Raw genomic sequence first — 15698 nt, 5'->3', positions numbered from 1 at the left:
CGAGCTCCTCGGTCTACACTCCAGCCTCGTTCCCCAACAAGCACTCCATTTCAGCACCAGCCATGGCTACACAACCACACAGCGACGAGGAGAGGCTCAAGGCAGCGCTGTGGCATTCTGTTGGCAAGATAGTTGACGCGATTGCCGTAGAGCAGAGTCCCAGCGTCAATGCGGCGCCCACGTTTATAGCCGGCATGACCGAGATGCTTGCGGCCAGGATCACGACCATTTCCACGGACCTTGAGACATTTTCTCGACATGCTGGACGCTCTGTCATCAACGAGGATGATGCGATGTTGCTTGCACGCCACAACGATGGCCTCAAAAGCGTACTCCGACACAAAGCCGAGAAAGAACGAAAGAACGAAAATCGGTGAAGAAGGTTGGAAATGATTTGCTGAGCGATTCTATATCCTGCACGAGTGACTACTCTGCAAAGATGCTCGGCGATCTATGATGAATCTCTAACACGCACCTATCCGACAACTTATTGCTTGTCTGGGAATCCGAGGTTGACACCAAACTCTGGATACACGAATCTTGTGAGTCCCTTCTTCTTGTGAATTTCCTCGAGCGATGCAACGTCTTCAGAGCTCAGTTGCACAGTCTTCAGGTTCTCCTCTATCCGCTGTGGCGTCACGGACTTGGGCAGCACCACATGACCTCTGCTGACCTGATAAGAGATCAAGATCGTTCCTGCTCCGACGTTGTGCTTCTTTGCAAGCTCTTGCACGCCCTCCTCCTTGAAGAGCGGGCTGCCGGTGCTGCCCAATGGCGAGTAGGCCTCGACGAGGATGCCCTTCTCTTTACAGAATTCGCTGATCTCGGATTGTGGGAGGTATGGGTGGTTTTCCTGCGGAGATCTTGCGTTAGCATGCTGGGTGAGGAGACGCGGCGGTCTAGGGTATTGAACGTACGATCTGGTTCGCCGCAGGCACGACTTCGGCCTCTTTAAGGAGCTCCTCCAGGAATGGCACCGAGTACTGTCGCTCATTAGCAATGGGAGCATTGGCAGCAGACGCTTCAAACTCAGCTTACGTTCGAAACACCGATGGCCTTGACTTTGCCAGTCTTCAACAGCTTCTCCATGCTCTTCCACGTGGAAACGTGTGACCATTCTCGGTCGAGGTCGCGAGAGCCTGCACGTAATATAATCAGCTGGCTGCATTTGCATGATCCCCACGACAGGTCTTACCGTCTTCAAGCTTGGGAAACAAGGGGTGGTTGCCGTTCGCATTCATAGGTACCGGCCAGTGGACCAGGTAGAGATCCAGGTAATCGAGACCGAGGCGCTTGAGACCTTCGTCAAGGCACTCCTCAGGCTTTCGGTGGTATGTACACCACAGCTTTGATGTGACGAAGACATCCTCTCTCTTGATCCCGGAGTCGAAAGCCTCTTTCAGCCCCTCTCCCACTTCGTTCTCGTTTCCATACACGAAAGCTGCGTCAATGTGGCGGTAGCCCGACTTGAGGGCATGTGCAACAGCGGCCTTGACCTGTCCCGGGTCTGCACAGCAATGTTCAATTAGATGGGCAATGCACGACGAGTCGGAGCAGGCATAAAAACTGACCAGATTGCCATGTTCCCAGGCCTACTGCTGGGATCTTCGCGCCAGTGTTGAGAGTGAAGGTGGATGCCATGATTGTGAGAATGTGTCTGTCAACGTGTACAGCTTGTTGACGAGAAGTGGACTGGTTTTGCAGAGAGCAGCGTGACGCGAGCACAATTGTCTTCGGGCGTGATTACAACGAGCTCATCCCACTTTGCTGGCAGCATTCGCCGAGGGCGAAATGTCGGCATTTGAAAATAATGTCATTCCACAGTTGGGGCAGAGGCGGCAGCACGACAGAAACTCGGCTCCTGGGGGTCAAGGGCCGAGTTTGCGTTCAACTTGCAACTGATCTCTCGTCACGAGCTGGGTTAGACTTTACATGTATATTCTTTCACGAAACACAGTGCTCCAAGCAAGTACGCTGCGCAAAGCAGAGATACGGGCAGCGGAGCAAATTACCACGTTCATGCAGTGTGGAAGAAGTTGGAGTTTCTTTCTAGCGGGGTGATCAGCAGGGACAAGCAGCTCGCGCAGGGCAGGCACACGCAATGACGATTTGGACCCTGCCTGCAGCACCAGCAACGGCCTTACCGCATTCGGACATTCCGCCTTCCGCTGGGCGGCAGCGGAGCCTCGTGCATGCGAGTTCGTCTGGCGGTGGAGGAGCGGGTGGAGTTGCTACCGACACCAACTGTTGCGCTGCGCGTTGGTGGTGATGTTTTCCGCGCGCCAACGAGCACACCGTTCGTGTCGAGTGTCTTGCGCGAGTTACAAAATTCGCTGAGGTCCACCAAGGGCAATACGCATCTCTCAAGACAATCTATCATCTTCCCTTGCACTCTTCCATTGCTGTCCGTGCCAGAATATTGCAATTCACAGTTCGAAGCAGCAGCCACCGCCAAATCCTCCCCTTCCTCCTCCTTCACCATGGTCCGCAAGCTGCAGGTCGGCGTGTCCGGTCTTGGACGAATGGGCGCCCGGCACGCCCTGCACTTTCTCGAACGAACACCTCGGGCAGACCTCGTAGCTGCCTTCGACCCCGATGAGAAGGCGCTCGCCTGGGCGAAGGACCGACTCGCGCCCTTCGGAACTAAGCTCTACAACGACTACGACGAGTTCCTGAAGCACCCAGGCCTGGAAGCTGTCGTGGTAGCGGGCATCACCACACAGCATGCCGCACAGGCAGTGCGTGCCATTGAGGCCGACAAGCATGTGCTGTGCGAGAAGCCGCTCTCGACGAGCATCGACGTCTGCGAGAATGTCTTGAAAGCCGCGCAGGCCAAGCCTCATTTGACTGTCATGTGCGGTTTCTCGCGCCGCTTCGATGCCAGCTACCGAGACGCTGCTCGCCGCGTGCAGAATGGAGACATTGGCCGTCCGTCCATACTCCGATCGCAGACATGCGACAAGCACCGCGACGATGACTACTTCGTGCAGTATGCCAAGTTCAGCGGCGGAATCTTCGTCGATGCCAACATCCACGACATCGACCTTGCCCTTTGGTATTTCGGCCAGGACAGCGTAGTGAAGAGCGTCACCGCCGTCGGCATCAACGCACGCCTTGCCGAACTGGAGAGGTACCAAGATGTAGACAACGGCATCGGTATCGTCGAGTTCTACGGCGGGAAGATTGCCTACTTCTACGCCTCACGCATGATGGCTGCAGGACAGGAGGACACTACCGAAATCATTGGCACCCACGGCAAGATTGTCGTCAATGGCAACCCTCAGCAGAACCTAGTGTCACTGCACGAGAGCACCGGCATCCGCAAGGACGTTCCTCAGACCTACTACGACCGCTTCGAACACGCCTTCGTTACCGAATCGAATGAGTTCACAGAATGCGTTTTGGACGGCACCAAGCCACCCTTCGAGCTGGCAGGTGCAGTTGCTGCCGTAAAGATCGCTAGCGCTTTGCAAAAGAGCTTAGTCACTGGGAAGAAGATTGAATACAGCGAATCTGGTGAGGAGATTGTCTCAGAGAAGGCACGTCTCTAGGTGTTGATGCGTTTGCTGATGCGCGAGGATTTGATATACAACATTGCATGGAGTCAGAGAACAGATATCACAGGCAGTCATGACGGTGCCAATATGTGGATGAAAAGTGTTTCGGTGCATACACCTGTTGCGATCAAAGCTTGGATAGAGCGCCAACACGAATCAAGCTCAGTAAGGTCCACTGCATAAAGGATACATATGGAATTGTGCAAAACACAGATATCAATAGAGCAGGACTAGAAGTAGAAATTCATGGTCAGAACTGCATTGCAGAACTTTTGAGCGAGTTGCTACACTTTTTGCTACAGTTCTCGTTTCGTTTTACATCTTCATCGTGCAATGCTCGGCGCCTGAGCAATACAGAGCGGCCGGCCAGACCATCTATGTCCTCCATGCCCACTTCACAGACCTAGATCCATTCATTTCGGCAATCCTGTGAACCGCCTTACGACGTCGTGTTCTCGAAGAACGAAGTAGGTTGACCAGGCACAGCATTCTCGGCAGATGGTGGCAAGGTCTCTTTCTCCTCACCAATCTTCACACCTGGTGTGCCGGCCACAATCTTACCAGTCTTGGTCTCTGGGTCGACCAGGACGACCTCGATGACGGCGCACTTCTGCACCGTTTGCTTGATGCCCGGTACCATCTCGTGCAACACAGCAGCCTCATCGAAGGCTAATTTGCGCTCGAACACGGTCGTTGGGTCGATGCCGCTCTCCAGGTTCTTCTTGAGACTGTTCACAAAAGGCATTGCACGCTTAACTTCAGTCTTGGGCAGGCTCTTGTTCACTGCTCCGACGTCGACTTTCATGTTCGCAAAGTTCTGACGCACGACATCGATGATGCTGTCTTGCCACGCTGGGAATTTCTGGGCAAAGAAGATGGAGAGCTTCTTGTCCTTCTTAGGATCGTAAGAAGTTTGCTTGCCCTTGGCCATCTTCTTTAGCTGAACACCTTCGGCTCCCGTGATATTGCTCTGAGTGGTACGCACATACTCGCGCGCAGCAGTCAGGTTTGGTTTCTGGTCTGTAACTTGTGGGAAGCGAGCGTTCTGCACAGTGTCTGGCTTCTTCAAAACTTCGAGCCAGATGTGCTCTGCCCAGTGGGGCGCCACAACGGTGATCATCAGAGCTTGTTGCTCCACATATCTCGTGACCAGATCTTGGTGCATTCCGATGCCCGCAGCCTTGGTGACCTCGCGGTAGAAATCGCGAGCGTTCGTAAAGTCGTAGAATCCGCTCTTGAGAGCCGCTTTGTAGTCCGCATCGTGGTATCGCTGCTCCGTCTCCTTGACAAGACCGTTCAGGTCGTTCTCAAACAGCTCATCCCAGAAAAGCTTCTCTCCAGTGCGGACGATGACATCGTTCGTCTTGTGCCTCTCATTCTTGCTCACCTCGGCATACGACTCCCCATCCTTGAGCACACGTGCGTCTAGGATGACGTTCTCGCACCACTGTCGGAGCTCGAAAAGTCGAAGGATATTGGCGTTCGCAACGGTTTCGTCGAAGTTGGCGTCCTCAATAGTGTCGCCTGCATCGGCAAAAGCGACGCGAGTCGCATCAGCACCAAACTTCGCGGTCGCGTCGTATAGGGTGAGGAAGTTGCCGGTAGATTTGGACATCTTCTCGCCGTTGAGCAACAAGTGCCCGTTGGCTCGGATAGCACGTGGCCAGTATTCCGGTGGGAACAAGGCGACGTGTACGTAGAGGAAGAATGTAAGATGATTCTGGATCAAATCCTTTCCAGACACACGAAGATCCAATGGGTACCAGTATTCAAACTCACGGCGCATGCGGTGGAGAGTCTCTTCAGGGATGGAGCATTCCTTCGGGACTTCTTCAGTCCTGCAGAACAGCCAATCCCAAACATCATCCGTCAATTGATCTGCTGAGACATTGGCCGGTCCCTTCTCTTTGCCGAAAATGTCCTTGTGGAGCAAATGGGCGATCGTATAGTACGACATGTAGATCGTAGAGTCGGACAAGCTCTCTACCAGTTGCGTCTGATCCCACGGCAGCTTGGTGCCAAGACCGTAACCTCGAGCACATGCCCATTGTGCAAGCCAGAAGAGTACCTGTTCGAAAGCGTTCTTGGTTTCAGTGGAGAATGTGTTGAGTCCATTACCATCCTTGTTCTGTACGTGCTTCAGAACCGCTGGTTGCCAATCCGGATCGCCCGACTTCTCCGGCTCGCCATAATTCATGAACCATTGGTCCAAGTGACCAGCAACACACTCGTCGCCTGAGCGACTTATGACTTGTCCGTCTGGTTCCGCGTAGGCAAACGCTTCGCCAGCATCAATCAAGTCTTGTCGCACCTTTGGCTTTGCTTCCTCAACACGCTCTCCGGCGTATTTCCCGATGAGCATCTTGCCCTTGTAGAAGCCTTCCTTGTACGCAATCTCTTTAGCCTCGGCCAATTGCTTTGCGTCCTTGGGTGAGTTAATCTTCATGGTTTCCACAAGTTTCTTCGCAATGAGGTTGCCATGATCAGGCGTCTCAATGAGCGGCACAATTTCCTTGTCGATCCATTCCTTCTTGATCTTGTAGAAATCTGCCTTCTTCTGAAGATCGAGGGTTGTTGCATAATCATCTGGGGAGTCGGAAGGAACACTTGTGACCACGCCAGTTCCTTTCGTTGGCTTGACCGATTCCATTGGAAGAATGTAAACTCCATCCTTGTGGACAGAGAGCGGTGCATTGACGAGTGTACCAACTACTTCCGATCCCTTGAAATCGGCAACCTTAGGGAAAACCCCCCATTCCGGGAAAATGCTTTGAAACGCCATGTTTCTTGCGGCTCGGTCTGAGACGAAGTAGTACTCCTCGCCCTTCTTGATCTCATATATCCCGTAGTCCACGTTGGGTCCGACGAAGCAGCAGTTCTGCCCGTACATGGTCTCTGGCCTCAAAGTTGCAGGGACGAAGTACACGTTGCCGCCCTCAGGTATCTTGCCTTCGAGCTTGCTCTTCGCTGATTCTGCCCATTCCTTCACGCGTAGCTTCAATGCTGTATACTCTTGCACACCCACGCCCTCGCCGCTTGCTCGGTCATGGTCCATGCACGCTTGGCCATCCTTGGGCGAATAGACGGTATATCGCTTGCCGAATCTGATTTTGCCCATCTCTTTCAAACGATTGACCTGCCACCGCACAAAGGCGTCGTAGTATGGATTCGCGTCGGTCGTGACCATGGACCTGCGCCAGTCCACTCTGCATCCCAGGTTGTCCAAGTCACGCTTCCAGAGGGGAGGAAAGTAGTGCAACCAGTACTGTGGATCGGCAAACTTGTGAATCTCCTCGATAGGGATACCAATAGCGAGCATGATCTGGAACTGGTACTTCAAGGCCACATTGACCTTGGCAGCTGCCTTGGACTTCTTGGTTGTGAATTTGGTGACATCCTCCTTGGTGGTGTTCTGCACAGGAGCCGGCGGCGCGGGATCGGCCTCCGCACTCTCACCGTTGTCCACAGGGCACTTCTCGAAATTCTGTCCAAAGAGCTCAATCTCGCGCACCAGCTTGTCAGCGCAGGCTTTGATAGGCATGCCGGTGCAGTGGAAACCCTGAGGATAGAGGGCTCGCTTTCCTTGCATGCGTGCCCAGCCCACAGCGAACTCGAGCTTACTGGCGGTGAAAGCGTGGCCGGAGTGCGGAGTGCCATTGACGTAGGGGTAGGCCATGGTCGCCATGTACTTGGGGTGTTTCTGACGGAGCTCCGAGGGCGATATGGCGTGGAAGGGCACATCTTGCAGAGACGGAGCGTCCTGCTCGAACACCTTGCTGTCCTGCCATTGCTTTTGGTATTTCTTCTCGCTGGCGATGAGCGTGTCGCGTTTGTCCGTGTTCTCGATTTTCAACGTGCCCTTAGCCGGCTGAGTGCTGGCTTGCACGGCTGCCATTTTGATAACTGTTCGGGTTGGCAGCGACAGACGACGCAGCCCCCGCAGCTGCGACGACAGGCGATGGAGAGCGAGCGACGTCGTGAGATGGGACGAGGGAGTGGTGGGGGAAGTGGAGGGGCAGATCGAGCGGCGAGGGCGGCAGTATCTTTGTGACTCGGAGCATGGTTGCAACAAATTCCAGAGGCCGACGCGCGAGGTCGGACACAGCAACTCAGCCGAGCATCTTCAGCAACACCATCTCCCAGCGATCACATACCATCGCTCATGGACTGAAGCCTCTCGCCATGACATCCCTCTTCGCAGGCCTCTTCAGCAAAGCGCCATCAGTGCCGGAAAACACGCCCTACTTCCCACACTCCATCGAGGACAACCCGTATCGGTGCAAGAAAACATGGCCACCCGAGTTCGCCAAGCTCTCCCAGAAGCATCAATTCCGACTCGAGCGCCGCTATAGACGTCGGTCACAGCTGAAGTGGGCGCGGCCGAACTGGACGAAAGGCGTTAAGCTCGCGCAATGGGGCAGTATCGTCTTCGTTTGCGTCTATGGAGCTCTCTATCTCGATGTTGGGGATGGCAAGACCCCCTTCGATGGTGTATGTTGTCCTCTGCCCCTGGACGTCTAGCATCAGGCTGACACATTTCTCAGATACGTCAAGCATACAAGGAGCAGTTCGGAGCTCATACTCCTGCTGCTGACAATAGCCCGCAACGGCCATCTTGAACGACATCGAAGCCTACATCCTCAATGCCACTTTCCTCCTCCGGATCTGGACATCGGCCACTGCGTGGTGTCAGCCGGAGCCAAGCGCCGCTTCGTCATGAAGCGGCTCAAGGTCGGGCAAGAATGAAGGTGAAGCGAGAACCTCTCGTGTTTACCAATGTCTGCACAGCGAGGTCTGATCTCGTTGACGCGTGATTACCACGTTCGACAATCAAGCCCGAACACACGTGTGACCTCGCGCGCATAATATGCATGATACACAGGAGTATCGCGACCAGAATCTGGAACAGTGTGAAATGTAATACGTTGCATTAGTACGCTTTACGCGTTCCCTTCTCGAGATAGACGCGCTAGAGTTGCCCTCCCTGCGCTCGAACTATTCGTTTTGCCAATCTGAGCAGTTATCCAACTTCCGATCCTGCTCAACTCTTCGAGATCAAGCCCAGTATTCGCTCCAAGACTATGTAGGCAATATACGAGATCCTCGGTTGCTACATTACCTGTAGCTCCGGGACTGTATGGGCATCCACCGAGTCCACCGACTGCCGAATCGAAAGTCCTGACGCCGTGGTCAAGCGACACCATGGTGTTGATGAGCGCTTGTCCAAACGTGTCATGGAAATGCATCGCAATATCCTCGTTTTGTACACCCGCCTCTTTCAAAGTCTGAAGCAGCTTCTTGGTCGCAGGAGCTGTTCCCATGCCTGTGGTATCTGCTACACTGATCTCGTCTGCTCCTAGTTCAAGGAGTGAGGCTGCCAAATCCGCCACGCGGTGCGGGTCTACATCGGGTCCCTCGAATGGACAGCCCAAAGCGACTGAGATATACGCGCGTACGGGATAGCCCGCCTTGCTGCTCTCTGCAATCAATGGAGCGAATCGATCCAAGGACTCCTGTATACTGCAATTCGTGTTCTTCTTGGAGAAAGACTCGGTCGCTGCCATGAAGATTGAAACTTCGTGCCTCTGTCCCCCAGTCTTTGCTTTTGACATTGCGTCCACTCCCGAGGTCGCAGATGGCATTGCGTTTGGATCTTGGCTCGACGTGTTCAAGGCAGGGCCGTTGTCGGTACCGGTCGGTGATGGTGGAGGCGTAGGATAACCGTCAGGAGCTGAAGATGAGGTGTTCATCACTTTGAAGTAATTGTCTAGGCCCTTCATGTTGGGAAGCAGCCACTGGTAGGTGACATCGCCAGGCGGTGGTTTTGTGAGGATCGAAGAGAGGACTTTGTCGGACGCTGCCATCTAGGATTGTTCAATGTCTGTGCCATCGACACGTACAAACACATTCGCTGCATACCTGTGGCACCCATTTTGGATGCACGAATGACCCGGCCTCGATCGTTCTTAGGCCTGTCTTCGCCAGCCTGTGGACCAGTTCGATCTTGGTTTCGGGCGCAATACTAGTCTTCTCGTTCTGCAGCCCATCTCTGGGACCCACTTCAACTATTCTCACATAATCCGCCAGCGTTCGACGGGTTGATGCGAAGGTGCGTTTGGAGCTCTGGCTGCTGAGCTGTCGCGCGACACATCGCAATGGCGTAGGAGGCATGATAGAGGGTCGGCAGCAGGCAATTGAGACAAAAAATGCTCGCCTACATGGATAGTTCAGGGTGATTTCCCGGGTTGTTTGTTACACTGCGAGCAAGACAGCTGCCGCGAGAAGCAATGAGCTGTGGCAATGGTGCATGGAGCTGGTGACAGCTCGGCGCCAACACTGTGACGAAGCACCAGCGGGCGCGACATCGGGACCCCACATCAGGCTCAAAATCAGGCATCCACGTTCCCTGTGCTCTCAATCCACGATCTGTGCTAACAGCGCCCGTCTGTGCTTAAACCGCTCGAATTGCTTTTCACACTTGACTTGCGCATGTCGACTATTGTTGACTAGCCGCCAGCTCCGTGAGCATCTCTCGCGCTGCTGCCACTGATTGAGTGTCGGAGTAGAGGGCAGCAACGAGGGATGAATCTATGCGCGGGAATTCTGCTGACAACTGAGCTACATCCCGGTCTGCCTGTGACTCCGGCTTCGTATTGTTCATCTCGAATTGCTCCTGCGAGGTCATCAATATGGGAGACGCCACCGGGTGCATGGCGAATAGCTACCAGGGCTTCGCGCTGCTCGCCCCTTTGGTCCTCCGGTACGAAAGATTCCTCATTGAAAGTGTTACCACGCGGTGGCGGGCCTGGAGGTGGCTCGTAGCCAGACGGTCTCGGTTGTGCTTGCTGCTGCTGTTGCTGCTGCTGATTCGTGGACTGCGGCACTTGATCTGCCCACGGGTTCGTCGATGGGAAGCCGTCTTGGGGTGCGTTGTAGGCAGAGCCGTATCCTTGACCTCACGACATGTTGGCAGATGTGAGTTGTGCTTGGTTGCCGTCCAATTTGTGAAGCTATATGCCCGTGGCTGCGGCTGCCTGGTATATGTATAGTACCTCCCGTCGAATACTTGCGTCAGCAGTCAGCAGATCGTGGTCGGCGCGGAAGAACCAGTCTTCCGCCATAGTTCAGTAGCAGGAGCTGGAGCTGGAGCTGCGGCTGCCTCCTCGACAATACAATACTGCGCTGGATCACAGGACGCCGCGCAGTACATTGAGAAGACCAGACCTGGCAAGTACCAAATGGCTGTGAAGACGGTCTGCATCGTGGGCGCTGGCCCTTCAGGTAAGACTGTTTGCAGGACGGCTTCGTGGCGGCGCTGAGCCTCGTGAGATGTTCAGGTCTCGCCAGTGCCAAAGTCCTGCTCCAATCCAAGTCTTTCCATGTTACCATTTTCGAAAAGAAGGACAGAATAGGCGGTATCTGGGCCATTGACCAAATGTCGCCGCATGATGGCTATCTACACCCAGACATCCTTACGAATCTCTCGCGATTCACAGTTGCATTCTCAGACCTGGATTGGAATGCCATTGGTCTTGACTCAGTGCCCATGTTTCCCAAGGCCTGGCAGGTCAATCAGTATCTCGAGGCGTATCGGACGAAGAATATTCCTAGCGACTGTTTTCGTTTTCGCCATCACATCACAAAGACGGAGAAGACAGCAACGAGCTGGCGAGTGACTGCCCTTGACAAAGAAGGCCGTGAACACATCCAAGATTTCAATTATCTGCTCATTGGCTCAGGCTTCTTCTCTCAGCCTCGACCTATTAAGGACAATGTGCCAAATGTCGCGACAGGCTTGAAGGTGAAGACTATGCACAGCTCCGAGTTTAGGACGCTTGACGATCTCTTTGCGAATCGTGCCGATGTTGCTGAGCAAAAGATCTTGATGATTGGTGGGGGCAATTCTGCTGGTATGATACTTTCATTCCGAGCACAGTTGCTTTACTGATCTATCACAGGCGAGGCCGCTGCTGCAGTGTCTCAGCAATTGTCCGATACATCGTGGTCACCAGGAAATGGTAGGAAAGAACAGTACAAAGATTGCAAGATCGTACACATCACACCCCGGCCACTTTATGCCCTGCCACCATATAATCCCACTGACACATCGAACGTCTCGTTCTTGCCGCTTGATCTCAAGCTGTACGAACTGTCCAAGCGTCCTCCTGGTCCCATCGTCGCCAACGCAGGTCAATTGACACAAGCTGTGAAAGATATGATTCACAACGCTCTGCAGGCACAAATTGGCGGCGACCAGTCAGATTTGGGGTCCTCAGCTCTTGTGATACCGCCCTCGGAACCACGTTCTGCAGTGTACGTGGCGCTATCGGAGACGTACCCAGAATTTGTGAGGAGCGGATTGATTGAGGTCCACTCTGGTAGAGTTTTTGAGATACTGGACGCAGAAGACGGGACGTGCGTGGCCCAAGTACAAGGCGCAGATTCAACTCTCACGATAGAGAATGTGGGTGCAGTGATATATGCAACTGGTTACTCACCCATCACAGCCGTCGACTTTCTTCCTCTGGATGTTTTGGAAAGGTTGCAAATCTGCCCCAGCAGCATGAGGCTTCCACTAATTTTGTCGGGTTGGCAAACCATGTCAGAAGCTGTGCCAGAGATGGCGTTCATTGGGTTCTATGAAGGTAAGTGAGAAGGAGCATCGTAGACAAGTAGTGCAATGTTTATTGATGATTAGGACCCTACTGGCCCATGATTGAGATGCAGGCGCGCTTCACCGCACAGCGTTGGCTTGCCGAACAACACGACTGCCCCATACCTCGGTATGAGGAGCCTGCCGCACTGTTGAAACTCAGGGAAGCGATGCGCGATTGCAGCCAATTCGTGCCGCAATACTGGTACGTGCTGCGCCTGCCTGCTCATACGAAGTCCCACTGACTATCACCAGGTTCGGAGACTATCTCGGTTACATCGAAGAGCTTGCTACGCATCTCCAATTGGCAAGGAACGACGGCGCATTCGCCGAACGTGAGGGACCAATATCACCTGCAAGATACTTGTCAGCGGGTGATGATGAGGCCCAAGCAAAAGCGATCGTACAAGACCTTCACAATACATGGCTTTCTTGCACAACGCAAGGCAAATATGTGGCTCGCGCTACCTTTCGAGCTCTGCAGGGCAAATGGCGACTCAATCGCAATATCGACAGCAGACTGTCGAGCTTCCCTTCGGGCGTGTTGGAAGGCGAGGCATCTTTCCATCCTCGATCACCAACCCCAGACAAAAGTGGCGAAGCATTCGACCTCGAGTATCTCTATCAAGAGACTGGGGTGCTCCGGCTCCAGAATGGTGCAAGCATGACGGCGAGACGAAGCTATGTATACCGATACTCCGAAGCGAAGGACCAGCTGAGCATCTGGTTCGTGAAACCAGAGAGCGACCTGGAAGTGGATTATCTGTTCCACAATCTGCAATTCGCATACCCGAGTGAGGCTAAAGCTCAAGGTGCCTGCTCGGCGAGCGCAGATCATCTCTGTGTTGAAGACATGTACTGGACGAAGTACAGCTTTCCTTTCACTGGTATCTCGTTGCGCTCTTTCACCACCACCCACACAGTACAGGGTCCGAGCAAAGACTATACGATGGTGACTCAGTTTAGCAGACCGACTTCCGCGACTGTGTCCATATAACACAGAATTGTATGGTCGACAATCCTCAATCGAGCAGCTCTAGGCTAGTAAAAGGAAAGGAATCCAGTGTCAGCCACAGATTCGGATCGAGGGCGAAATCGCTGCTGTAGGTGTCCAGCGACGCAACAGGCATCGTAGCCTCGACCGACTGCAGTACTCGGTCCACATCGGCAAGGCTGTTCGGATCTGCCATTGGACCTCCGAAGTGGCTGGTCAGAGCTGGGTTCTGCTGTGATGGGATAGATGTCGGCGGTGTTTGCCTGTGTTCAGCCACTGGACGTTGCGCCTCTTGCTGCAACTCTTCGAGCACGATGTTGTAGCGAAGGCTGGGAGCATTGGATTTGGTTGCTTCTGCCAAATGCTGCTGAACGGACTGGGCAAGCTCGAAGAGTTGGGACTCCTTGAGTGGTGTGCTCAACGGCGGCAAGCGCCCGTGTTTGCGCTGCACAAACCAGACATAGATGATCGATATCGCATTGAATGACACGAATTGTGTGTGCCTGCAATTTCGGGATTAGCGCAGAATTAAAAGTCTAGATTCGAGTACTAACCAGAATGCTTGGAAGATGTGCTTGGTAAACGAAGTTGTCAGAACGGTGTCCAATGCTTTTTCGGCTGCCTGGAGGCTTAGCTGAACTTGAGCGTCTCTCAGTGTAGACCGGGATGAATCGACGAGCAAAGATGGCCGGTTAATGAGCATCTGTGCATGAGCGTGTGCAAGTGTTATCACTGTTAGCTGCCGACGAAATGTGGCGACCAGACTGGATGGGTGTATTGCTCCCGAGAGCACCGCCGGTAGCGACGATTGCCAAGCATCCACTTCAGCGTTGTATCTTGCGGCAGTCTCCAGATCATATGCACCGCGTTTCCGTTCCTTTAGATACTGTTCGCGGGCGGCTCTCTTCACGATACGCATGATCCAGGCATGCGAAATCGATGCCTGAATGATACTATCTCTTCTGTTTTGATCAAAAGTCACACCCGTCGCAGCAAGGCAGTCATCGTCTATCGCCTCTGGTAGCACCTGGTCGACTTCTTCTAAATTGATGAGAGCCGGAACTCCCATGATGACCGAAAGATAGGTGTCGAGGGTAGAACAGGCCCAGAAGGCGCGTTTCCGACACTCTCGAATCATTGCATCTGACTTGCTGTTGTCAGACCTGTGGAGACCCAAACTGAATAGCAGCTGTACTGTCGTCCCTAGCATATACCACTTGCATCGCACTTTTGGTTAGCCAGCACTTGAGTGGAGGAAATCGATACATATGATACACTCACTGCCTGGTCTAGACATCTGTTGTCAGCACTTCCTCATGTTCAACACTCGGCGAGGAATTGGGGTACTGACTTGGTCGGGAGGTTTGCAACAGGTACAAACAAGAGGCAAGCCGAGCCTGAACACTCTCTAGCTTGCAACGACCTGTTTCTAATTGCAGCCTTCTCTGCGCCATCTGGTACAGATGCTCAGCTTCGTGCCAAGAAGTCTCATCAGCGTCCAGAATTTCTTTGCCGCCGTCTACGTTCAACAAGCGAGCTGTAGCTATGACCACAAGTACTACAGCTTCGCGGGCGGGGTATCGCTGGGCAGCGGTTTCGTCTCTGAATTCTGCATCGTGATATGCATCCAGCCAAGTTTCAACTGTACCGCGGTGTAGGAACCTTATTGTCGGCATTGAAAGATCGAAGTAATGTTGGAGAAGCGTGGATGTCGACTGGTAGGATGGCAATTTCGATGCACTATGGTCCACTGCAGGTGCCGGTCTATCTCCGTGTGCAAATATGGACATCGATGAAGCCGTGCCTTCGAGAGCGGGCGTCGAATTGATGCCAGCTTCATCGTCCTGGAGTCTTTGCAACGTCCGTCGCAGGAACACGTGAGGACTGATCGTGCCTGCATAGTGGCCAACGGCAGTGTTCGTTACCTCGGGAGAAGCTTGATGAGACGAGCTCGGAGTACCTAGGAAGTTCCCTGGTGGTTCGCTGTGTGTCTGACCAAAGGCGATATCCGCGTTGCCCGGCTGCTGATGCGTGGGGGTCAACGTGATATTGCTTGAACTGCTTCCAGTGTAGTTAGCTGGCTGAGGAGCAACCAGACGGCCACGAGTATATCGAGAACGATAGGTACATTGAGCTCCGTTCGCATGGCACGTAGAACAGGGCAGTTCCCCGGTGCATCTTCTTTTGCGAGACTTGCAGTTGTCACACGCTAAATCCGCCGATCAGAGATAACGCGCGAGAGCAGTCTCAAGATGCTCGTCAGGAAGACTTACCTCGAGTGACCTTCTGTCGCTTCGTATCTCGCGCTTCCGAAGAGCGATGCTGCTGCACCGGAGAGCCATCACCGAACACTGTGGGAGATGCCATGGGAGCGGGTGAAGTGAAGTGAGGGCCCGGATAAAAGTCCGAAAGTATATCCGCCTCGGGAGACCTGCCGCCAACACCAACTGTTGACCTTTCCCTCTACCGAGACCTCTCCACAATACATCCACAT

At 53.7% G+C, this 15698-nt stretch overlaps 8 protein-coding genes across 8 annotated transcripts; 4 read left to right on the top strand and 4 right to left on the bottom strand.

Moving 5' to 3' along the window:
* Positions 1 to 62: 62 nt before the first annotated feature.
* Positions 63 to 377, top strand: CKM354_000297700 (uncharacterized protein; the record flags this gene model as incomplete). The annotated part of the gene is made up of 1 exon (XM_044798150.1): positions 63 to 377. One exon carries the CDS (start codon positions 63 to 65, stop codon positions 375 to 377), a length of 315 nt encoding a protein of 104 aa, XP_044654085.1.
* A 110-nt stretch (positions 378 to 487) lies between these two features.
* CKM354_000297600 (uncharacterized protein) lies at positions 488 to 1641 on the bottom strand (the record flags this gene model as incomplete). Its single annotated transcript, XM_044798149.1, has 5 exons — positions 488 to 853; positions 918 to 983; positions 1039 to 1139; positions 1196 to 1507; positions 1572 to 1641. The coding sequence occupies 5 exons, from the start codon at positions 1639 to 1641 to the stop codon at positions 488 to 490; spliced, it is 915 nt and encodes a 304-aa protein (XP_044654084.1).
* Positions 1642 to 2480: 839 nt separating this feature from the next.
* CKM354_000297500 (uncharacterized protein) lies at positions 2481 to 3551 on the top strand (the record flags this gene model as incomplete). The annotated part of the gene is made up of 1 exon (XM_044798148.1): positions 2481 to 3551. The coding sequence occupies one exon, from the start codon at positions 2481 to 2483 to the stop codon at positions 3549 to 3551; it is 1071 nt and encodes a 356-aa protein (XP_044654083.1).
* Positions 3552 to 3996: 445 nt separating this feature from the next.
* On the bottom strand, positions 3997 to 7452 carry CKM354_000297400 (leucine--tRNA ligase CDC60; the record flags this gene model as incomplete). Its single annotated transcript, XM_044798147.1, has 1 exon — positions 3997 to 7452. The coding sequence occupies one exon, from the start codon at positions 7450 to 7452 to the stop codon at positions 3997 to 3999; it is 3456 nt and encodes a 1151-aa protein (XP_044654082.1).
* Positions 7453 to 7739: 287 nt separating this feature from the next.
* CKM354_000297300 (uncharacterized protein) lies at positions 7740 to 8176 on the top strand (the record flags this gene model as incomplete). Its single annotated transcript, XM_044798146.1, has 2 exons — positions 7740 to 8048; positions 8102 to 8176. The coding sequence occupies 2 exons, from the start codon at positions 7740 to 7742 to the stop codon at positions 8174 to 8176; spliced, it is 384 nt and encodes a 127-aa protein (XP_044654081.1).
* A 321-nt stretch (positions 8177 to 8497) lies between these two features.
* CKM354_000297200 (uncharacterized protein) lies at positions 8498 to 9728 on the bottom strand (the record flags this gene model as incomplete). Its single annotated transcript, XM_044798145.1, has 2 exons — positions 8498 to 9421; positions 9477 to 9728. The coding sequence occupies 2 exons, from the start codon at positions 9726 to 9728 to the stop codon at positions 8498 to 8500; spliced, it is 1176 nt and encodes a 391-aa protein (XP_044654080.1).
* Positions 9729 to 10795: 1067 nt separating this feature from the next.
* CKM354_000297100 (uncharacterized protein) lies at positions 10796 to 13207 on the top strand (the record flags this gene model as incomplete). The annotated part of the gene is made up of 5 exons (XM_044798144.1): positions 10796 to 10838; positions 10895 to 11467; positions 11516 to 12202; positions 12256 to 12415; positions 12466 to 13207. The coding sequence occupies 5 exons, from the start codon at positions 10796 to 10798 to the stop codon at positions 13205 to 13207; spliced, it is 2205 nt and encodes a 734-aa protein (XP_044654079.1).
* A 25-nt stretch (positions 13208 to 13232) lies between these two features.
* On the bottom strand, positions 13233 to 15571 carry CKM354_000297000 (uncharacterized protein; the record flags this gene model as incomplete). The annotated part of the gene is made up of 4 exons (XM_044798143.1): positions 13233 to 13707; positions 13759 to 14431; positions 14556 to 15413; positions 15478 to 15571. 4 exons carry the CDS (start codon positions 15569 to 15571, stop codon positions 13233 to 13235), a joined length of 2100 nt encoding a protein of 699 aa, XP_044654078.1.
* Between the last annotated feature and the right edge of the window lie 127 nt (positions 15572 to 15698).

This window comes from Cercospora kikuchii, assembly GCF_019650295.1.
Source record: "Cercospora kikuchii DNA, contig_00002, whole genome shotgun sequence".
Lineage (NCBI taxonomy): Eukaryota > Fungi > Ascomycota > Dothideomycetes > Mycosphaerellales > Mycosphaerellaceae > Cercospora > Cercospora kikuchii.
The sequence above is the reverse complement of the archived record's forward strand: the minus strand, read 5'-3'. Positions and strand labels throughout refer to the sequence as shown.